This window comes from Leptomonas pyrrhocoris (assembly GCF_001293395.1).
Source record: "Leptomonas pyrrhocoris isolate H10 chromosome Unknown, whole genome shotgun sequence".
Lineage (NCBI taxonomy): Eukaryota > Euglenozoa > Kinetoplastea > Trypanosomatida > Trypanosomatidae > Leptomonas > Leptomonas pyrrhocoris.
In genome coordinates, this window is record NW_015438359.1 from 976,037 (window position 1) to 983,997 (window position 7,961).

The window sequence follows — 7,961 nt, forward strand, 5'->3', positions numbered from 1 at the left end:
TGTGTGTGTGCGTGTGTGTGTTTCTTTTCGTTTTTGTTTTTCTGAGCTGTGTTTCATCCGTATCTCAACGGTTCACGAAACTGAGATGAAATGATGAGACGTGGGTAAACCGATGGTTTAGCACGATTGCTAGTCAATCGACCCTGTGAGTGTGCTTGTCACGTGGTGCACACACACACACACACACACATATCTTTATTCCGTCAGATTCCCTAACCTTCTTTATTTTACTTCTTTCAACGTATTATCATTATTTTGTTTTTTCCTTTTGTTTTTAACGCCTGTTCCGCGGCTGGTTCATGAAAACACTGATTTTTTAATTTTCTTTATGAACTGTATGTTTCGCCACTTCTTGATCTCTTTTTTTTTTCGAAGTTTTCACTCCGTTTTCCCTTTGTTGAGAGGAAAGACCATGGCAAGTGTGCGTGTGCGCGTCTTCCTCTCACTTCACTCCCTCAGTTTCCTCTCCATAATAATAATATTAATAACGGTCGGACGGTTCGAAGGGAGGAGAGCGTGTGGAACTGCAAGCAAGAGAAGAGCATGTTGTCGCGCTTTTTTTTTTTGCATTGCTCACCGTGCGGCGTCCTTGGTGCCTCTGTTAGAAAAGGGTAGTTGGGGACATGAGAGAAAACGAAAAGAAATGAGAGTCGGAGGTAGATACGATGAGCAGCTCCAATATTGGTACATGTTTGATCTTACCCCTCTTTTTTTTTTGTAGAGCGAGCTTTCGCACCAATGCCTCCGCAGCAGAGAAGCAACGCACATTGAGCTGCTTGTCAGGTATCCGTCTCACCCTCTCTCACACTAACTCAGCGGATTACGTACGCCACCACCGTTTGTCGGTGTGAACGGAGCGATGAAGGGGGGGGGAGCTTGAATAAGAAAAAGGAGAAGAAGAAGTGAATCATCGTTTCATGTTCCTTCCTATTAGCTAAAGCCTTCTCGCAAACAGCTGACTGCAAACGAAGCCAAACTTTCAAAAAATAATAACTATTATATACACGCGCACCCACACCCACACACCAGAAAGGAGGTGGTCAGAATCGTGAGGAGAAAAAGGAATGCAGCGGCAACAGCGCGTTTACGCAGAGTACGGAGAGTACCTCTTTTTCCCCTCGGAGGGGTACATGACCTGCTGAATCGGCGCACTTGCTACGCTTTCCTTCTTCAAAAAGAAGAGGTACATTGAAATGCCGCAACGTTGAACGTTGACATCGTCATCAGAAGCGCTCCGTTACTTTTCGCGCAGGTGTGTGTGTGTGTGTGTGTGTGTGTGTGTGTGTGCACGTCGGTGTAGCCATTCCTCTCTTACGTGCTTTTGTTGTTGTTGTTGTTGCTATTGAGACACGTGCCAGTGACACGCTTGTAGCACCTCTGCAAAACACGTCGTCTTTCTCCGCCTCTCTTCCTCTCTTTCTCTCTCCATAACACACACACACACACACACACAAATCTCTCTCCCCTGCCCTTCCGCGATTAACGCTGCACCTCAACGAAAAGATTCTGTTTTGGTGTTATTCCTTCTCTACAGGTTTTTGTTTGTTTTTCTTCCTTTCGCCTTCTCTTTCTCTACCATTTTTGATTCCTTTTACCCCCTGTTCAGTTCTTCAAATTCCACCAACTACGCTGCACCTATTCTTTGATATTTGTGCATTCAAGATCGTCATCGTTTCTGCCGTCACCGCCTTCCGCACTTGCGCCATTGAGACCTGCCTGTTGACTTTTTTTGCTGCTGCCTGTTGTGAATACCCGTCTCAGTGTTCTCTCTCTCTCCGTCGTTCTCCGTCTGTGTGAGTATAGATTGTCCTAAGCGCACCACGCCAGCGCAGTACTGCACTGTGAGTGGTGACAGCGTTGTAAAACTCCGCAAAAAACTCCAAAGAAAGAATAAAAGCAGCGACTAAATCAGAAAGTCAAAGACAAGCAGGTTTTTGGATCACGATCTACCGTGGTGCGTTGCGAAAACTGTTTTCCTTTCTCTAACGGCTGTTTATTGCTCCTTCATTCTTTTGCTATACCTCCTTCTCCTCGCGTTCTCCTCGAAACTATCTTCTTGGTATTAAGTTATCACCTTTATTGTTACTTGTGTTATTGTTATTTTTTTTTTTTGATTCTCTACTTTGTTCTTCGCCTCTTTTTTTTTCTGGAATAGTCATTATACCTTCCTGTTTTCTTACCTTGCGTTATTACTATTACTATTGTTACTTTTTTTTTGGTATTTTCGTCGAAGTAAGGACTTTGCTACCACGTTCTTTTTTTATTACTTTGTTTTCTTTCTTCTCCCTTTACTTCCTCTCCTTCTCGCTTTCTACCAAGCGGAAGGTAATTCCCTTTCTTTTATTTTTTATTTAACTTGCGTTGTAATCTCGTTTTGTGTGTCGTGGAGATCAGGGATTGTTCTCCCTTTTATCCCGATTCCCGTCTTCTGTTCACCTTAGCCGCAAAGAAACAACAAAAAAGGGCAAAGAACTGCTTATGAGCTTCCTCACTACGCTTAACTTGACACACACACACACACGCACACACATACAAAGAAAAGAAAATAAGTCTGATTCTAACGCCGCTTTTCATTTCTTTATTTCTTCACTGATCTAAATCTTGGTGGTTTCATAGACGCGCTACCTGTTTGTTTTTTCTCTTTTTGTTCTTGGTCTTCTTCTTACCTCTCCGCCGTGGGTACGATCTTAAAGACCCACCGCTCCTTATAGTGTTGCTTCTCCGTTTCCGACCACTCCCGTGTGAGCTTTTCTTCTTTTCTCTCTGTTTTTTTTTATACAAAAGAAGACATTGAATCTCTCGTTTTCTCTTTCTCTCTTTCGAAGAAAGTATATTAAACCCGCACATAAAACGAAGGTGCGTTAATATATATATATATATATATATATACATTGATCCCACGTCATTGCTTTGCTGTTTCTCCTTTAAAGTGTCCGTAAAGGCTGATTTGAGCTGTATATATACATACCCTTGTGGTCACTCTTTGCGTGCTTTCTATTGGTTTAACTAGGAAAGAAGGAAACGACACTTTTTTGTTTGTTCTTTTTGGGTTGTGTGTAGTTATTATTATTTTATTGTTATTATTGGCGCGGTTTAGCGCGTATACACACGCTTTGTCTGTTGTTGCTCCCCCAGTGTCGTTGCCTTTTTTCCTCTCTCTCTCTTCTGTTCTCTTCTGTCCCTCACATCTCTCGTTGCGTGCGTGTGTGCTTTTAAGTATTCGTTTTATTATTATTATTACAGAGCTTCCGTCCTCTTCTGTTTTCCTTTCCAGAGGCGCAACTCCGTATCTCTCGTTTTAGGCACCACCGCAAAACAAAGCAAACAAAAACTCTTGCATTTCATTCATTCACCGCATTCAAACCCTTTTTCTTTTATTCCTCTTTTTGCTGCCTTCTCCCACCAGAGCGCTTCTCCCTTATTCTTTTTCAAGTACTTTTCATTTTTTCTTCTTTCGTTTCTCTTTCTCGTGTTCTTTCTGTCGCGCTCCTGCTCTCGCCCCGAGTGCGTATGCGTGTGCGCGTGTTTCTGTTTGCAGCTTAAAAAACAATATCTTTCCTCACTCCCACCTGTTTCCTTTTCCCCTTGCGTCATCATGTCTGCTGCGCCGGCGCTGAAGACGTCAGAGCACGACTTCATCCTCCCCTTGCCTTCGGCGGAGAGTAACTCCTTAAGCCATACCGACGTCGCGCCACATGTGAGCGGGAGCCACGGCGACCACCTCTCTCGGCCCCTCACCGATGCGTTGCACAACGCCACCGCCTCAGTGGGACACGGCATGAGTGAACACCAGCCTCCACCGTCGACAAAGACGACGACGGCGACCGCCACAACCGCCGTTACGGCTGCTGCTGTCATGGCCGCACCCACCTCTCCCACGCCGTCGCTCGCCGCCTCAGCTGGCAAGTCGATCCCACCGCAGACTCGCTCCCCGTCTCCGCCGGTCGAAGTTACCGATGACGAGGACATCAACAAGAACCAAAACGTGCGCCGCAACGTGTACATCTCCGGCATCCCGCCCGCCTTCCGCTCCGAGGAGTTCCGCCACCTCTGCATGCAGTTTGGCCGCGTGGAGGCGGCGAAGCTGTGCGTGGACAACCGCAACTCCCCGACGAAGGCCTACGGCTTCGCGCTGTACTACAGCATGGAGAGCGCCGCCGCGGCCATCCGCGGCCTGAACGGCAGCTTTCTGCAGGGCCGCGCGGTGCAGGCCCGGCTGGCGGACTCCCACGCCACTCCGCAGCCACTCGGCGATGAGGGCTCCGCTGCCAGGACGACGCTCCCGCCCCCCTCGCACTACCACCTGCACCGCAATGAGCCGCGCGACGGCCGCGGCGGCACCAGCGCACACCGCAACGGTCGCAACAACGCGATCCTGAACAGCAACAACAGCATGAACGTTCGTCGCGGGGTTTCGCCGGCGGGTGTGGCGGCGACGTCGAGCCCCGGCATGCAGGGGGGTCTGCCCACGCCTCCGTATACCGCCATCCCGGCTGGCGCGACGTTGCTGACATCGCCCGTCGACGTCATTGCGAACCCCATCGCGGCCATCCCTTTTGACATGAACGCGTGTTATCAATACATGGCGGTGATGCCGTCTGTCTCCACGCCGCCACCACCCATCACCACGGCAGCCGCCGCCGCGCCGATGCACATGGGCACCGCGGCTACCCACGCGAGCATCGTCAGCCCTGTCAACTGCAGCCTGGGTGCCGATGGCGGCTTCGGCGCGGTCGGCACACCCGTCACCGGGTCTCTGAGTGCTGGTGGGCCTGCTGCAGCGCCGCCGAAAACCGCGGTGCTGTCCCCCATCTCCGTGGCGCTCTCGCCGCCGCTGCTGTCGTCGCACTCGACCGAAAGTGCCGGCTCCGTCTCACCCAACGCGCCGCGCGTGGCACCCGTAAGCGCGAATACGGCCCCCATGATCCTGCAGGCTCAGCAGCAGAACGTTCCTGCGTACGCCAGCGTGACCTCGCCGTACCAGATTGCGTACCAGCAGCAGCAGCAGCAGCTGTCCCCGCCGTTCTCGCCGCCGCACTTGACCAGTTCTTCTCCGCCTTCGGGCCAGGTGGCCATCATGACGACTACAGGGGCGGACGGCAGTCCCGCCTTCATGTACTACCCACTGCCGCCCGCGAACGGCGTCAACGGCTTGGCGGCGGCGGCGGTCAATGGGCCGCAGCCCGCATCGCTGCAAGGCGTGCCACCCATAACGGCGGTTCCCATGGCCAAGGCGGCTGTCGGGCAGCTGCCGGGTTCGATGATGTACTTCACGGTGCCGAACGGCGCGGGTGCGTCGATGATGCCGCAGCCAACGTTTGTGCCGATGCCCTCTTCGCCTACGCTGACGGCCTCCATGACGCCGAACGGGGTATCAGCGAACTACGTAATGCCATTCCAGGTGCTGCGCCAGATGTAAACGCCTCTGTCTCCCTCTCTCTCGCTATCTCACTCTCATATACACATATGTAAATAATAAATAATTAAATGTGCTGTCCTTGACAGCGCGAGGGAGAGCGAGATGGAAGGCGCCGACGCTGGGGATTTGATGGGTTTCCCTTATGTGTCCCCCAGCGCATTTTCATTGTGGCGAAAGTGTGAAGGAGAAGCGGGCTCGTGAGACATCGCGGGAGCGTACCCCGGTGGAGTGTTACATCTGTATTTGACGTTGGTGACACCCCATCATCGTCCGCTAGCGAAAAATACACACACACACACACAAACATATACATCTCTCTCTTTCTCTCGACATTATTTTTCCCCTTTTGTGTGTGTGTGTGTTTGTCTACAACTATATGAAAAATGAAGATCATCTTGAATTACACACGCACCTACGGCTGAAAAAAAATATCCTTTTCTGCCATTTATAACGTTCCGTACGCTGCTCAGACACCGACCCAACCCCACGCAAAAGCACACTAGTGTTTTTTGTGGCGCTCGTTTCACCAGCCGTTGTTTCTTTTCGTTTCTTTTTTTTTCTCTTTCCGTGTCGTGAAGGACGGCGATGACAAGCAGAGCTTTTTTTTTGGTCTTTTACGTTGCTCTGCTGCCCTTCCTCCGACGCGTCGCTCTTCCTTTTGTTTTTTCTTCTCCCTATTAGTTTAGGAATAAATAAATATATTTATTTATATTTCCTTTCTCTTTTCATAACACCTGTTTTTCGGTTTTTTCTTCGTAGGTGTTAGGCTCGGGGTGAACATCGATGTACGTGCGCGCGCGACTCTGCGTGACGGCCACGCAGAAAGCCGCGAGTGATTTTTGCACGAGGCAACTCACGAAAGCCAAATGATGACAATAACAAAAAGAAGGAGTATATATATATATATATATATAAAGCAAAGCAACATACTTTTTTGATCTTCTTTTTTTTTTGTTGCCTCCTTTTTCTGTTTTGCTTTGTTTACCCCCTTTCTTTCTTTAAGAAAGTATACTGACAGCTTCTTCTTTTCTGCTTACTTTTTCCTATTTGGGCTTTCTTCCGGAAAACCCATTCTTCGGGTTTTTTTTCTCGTCGGTGTTTCCGCGCTCTGCATAGGCTGAGGACTCACGTTTGTGTGTGTGTGCGTGTGTCAACCGCTTTTTTCCTCGCAACGCAGTGCTGTACCAACCGACACCACCTCCCTCCCCCGAGAACACTATTCTTTATGCATGTATCTTAATCGGTTGCTTTCATTATCTTGTATTGTATTTTTTTTTTTTGCGGTACGTAGTTGTTTTCTCCTGTGCTCTTTTGAGTTTTTTTGTCATTGTTGTCGTTGTTTGTGTTCGTTGTTTTGACCATCCACTGCAGGCAAAACACGGAGTAACAATCCTCACCTGTTTCTGTTGCTTTTTTTTTTTGAAGTCGAGGCGGATGCATCACGATCTTCATTTGGTTGTCAAGAGTAAGGCAGCTGTATAGACTTTCAGCGAAAGGAGGTCCAAAGGGAGTGAGTTTGAAAGGAAGAAAGAAAAGCGAAACGAAAAGAAAGGAAGCATGCAAGTATTCTCTCGATCGGTGTTTGCTTGTGTTTGTTTGTGTGTGTGTGCGTGTGGATTGCCACCGAAGTCGTAACACGGAAGGAATGGGTAAGCACAAAGTAAACAACAGCAACAAAAGCGAATATGACTGGTGTTTTGCCATTGTCCGTTGTTCGTTGTTTTCTATCTCTTCTCTCTGTGCTTCGGTTTTTTTTTTAATCCTTCTTTGGTTGATGTGGATCGGGAAATCAATTGCTTCCCCCAAGTAAGTGCTCTCTCTTTTCTTCTTTTCTTAATACATAATCTTCCGGGGTTTTTTGGTATTGCTTTTAAGCTTATTTTTGCTGTAACTGTTATTATATTCTTTTGCTAGCTTTGTGCTTCACCTTCTCCGTTTCTTTCTTTCTACCATCTCACTCTCCGTTTATGTTCTTCTTCTTTGCGTACCTTCTCATATGTATTTTCTCATTCGTGCTCTCTCGTCTCCTCCTTGCTTTTTCCCTTCCTTTCCACTGTATACTGTTTCATGTATCCAGCTCGTTTCTGTTGAGGTGCAATGCGCTGTTCTCCTTTTCTTTTTCTTTTTTTTCTTCGCTCGCATTTTCGTTTAACGTGAATCCGCATTTGCCAGCTTGTGTCATTTTGGCCCCCTTTTTCCCCCTTTTCCTCCTTTATTTTAACTTTCAGCAACACATAACACGACTTCATGTAGAGCTCAGCTCATTATTGTTTGCAAAACAGCAACAACAGCATCCCCCACCACCCCTCAAATAAAGACGTTCTGCGTTTTTGGAATCGCCCGAGTTCGTTGGCTTCTCTTGCTTGTCGTTACACCACCTCACCATTCGTTTACAGACGTTTTCTTGTCTGTTTTTTATTATTATTTTTCCGTTTTTCGTGTGTTTGTTAGCGCTCTTTTTTCTTCGCTCTCTTTCCTCCTCTTGCCCTCCCCCCCCCCTTTTGCGATTGCTACTGTTGACGTCGTTTCTGCATTGGTGTTC

At 48.2% G+C, this 7,961-nt stretch overlaps 1 protein-coding gene across 1 annotated transcript; it reads left to right on the forward strand.

The window, feature by feature from the left end:
* Nucleotides 1–1,501: 1,501 nt before the first annotated feature.
* Nucleotides 1,502–5,419, forward strand: ABB37_02135 (putative RNA-binding protein; the record flags this gene model as incomplete). Its single annotated transcript, XM_015798952.1, has 1 exon — nt 1,502–5,419. The coding sequence occupies exon 1, from the start codon at nt 3,596–3,598 to the stop codon at nt 5,417–5,419; it is 1,824 nt and encodes a 607-aa protein (XP_015662430.1). The 5' UTR covers nt 1,502–3,595.
* Nucleotides 5,420–7,961: the final 2,542 nt, after the last annotated feature.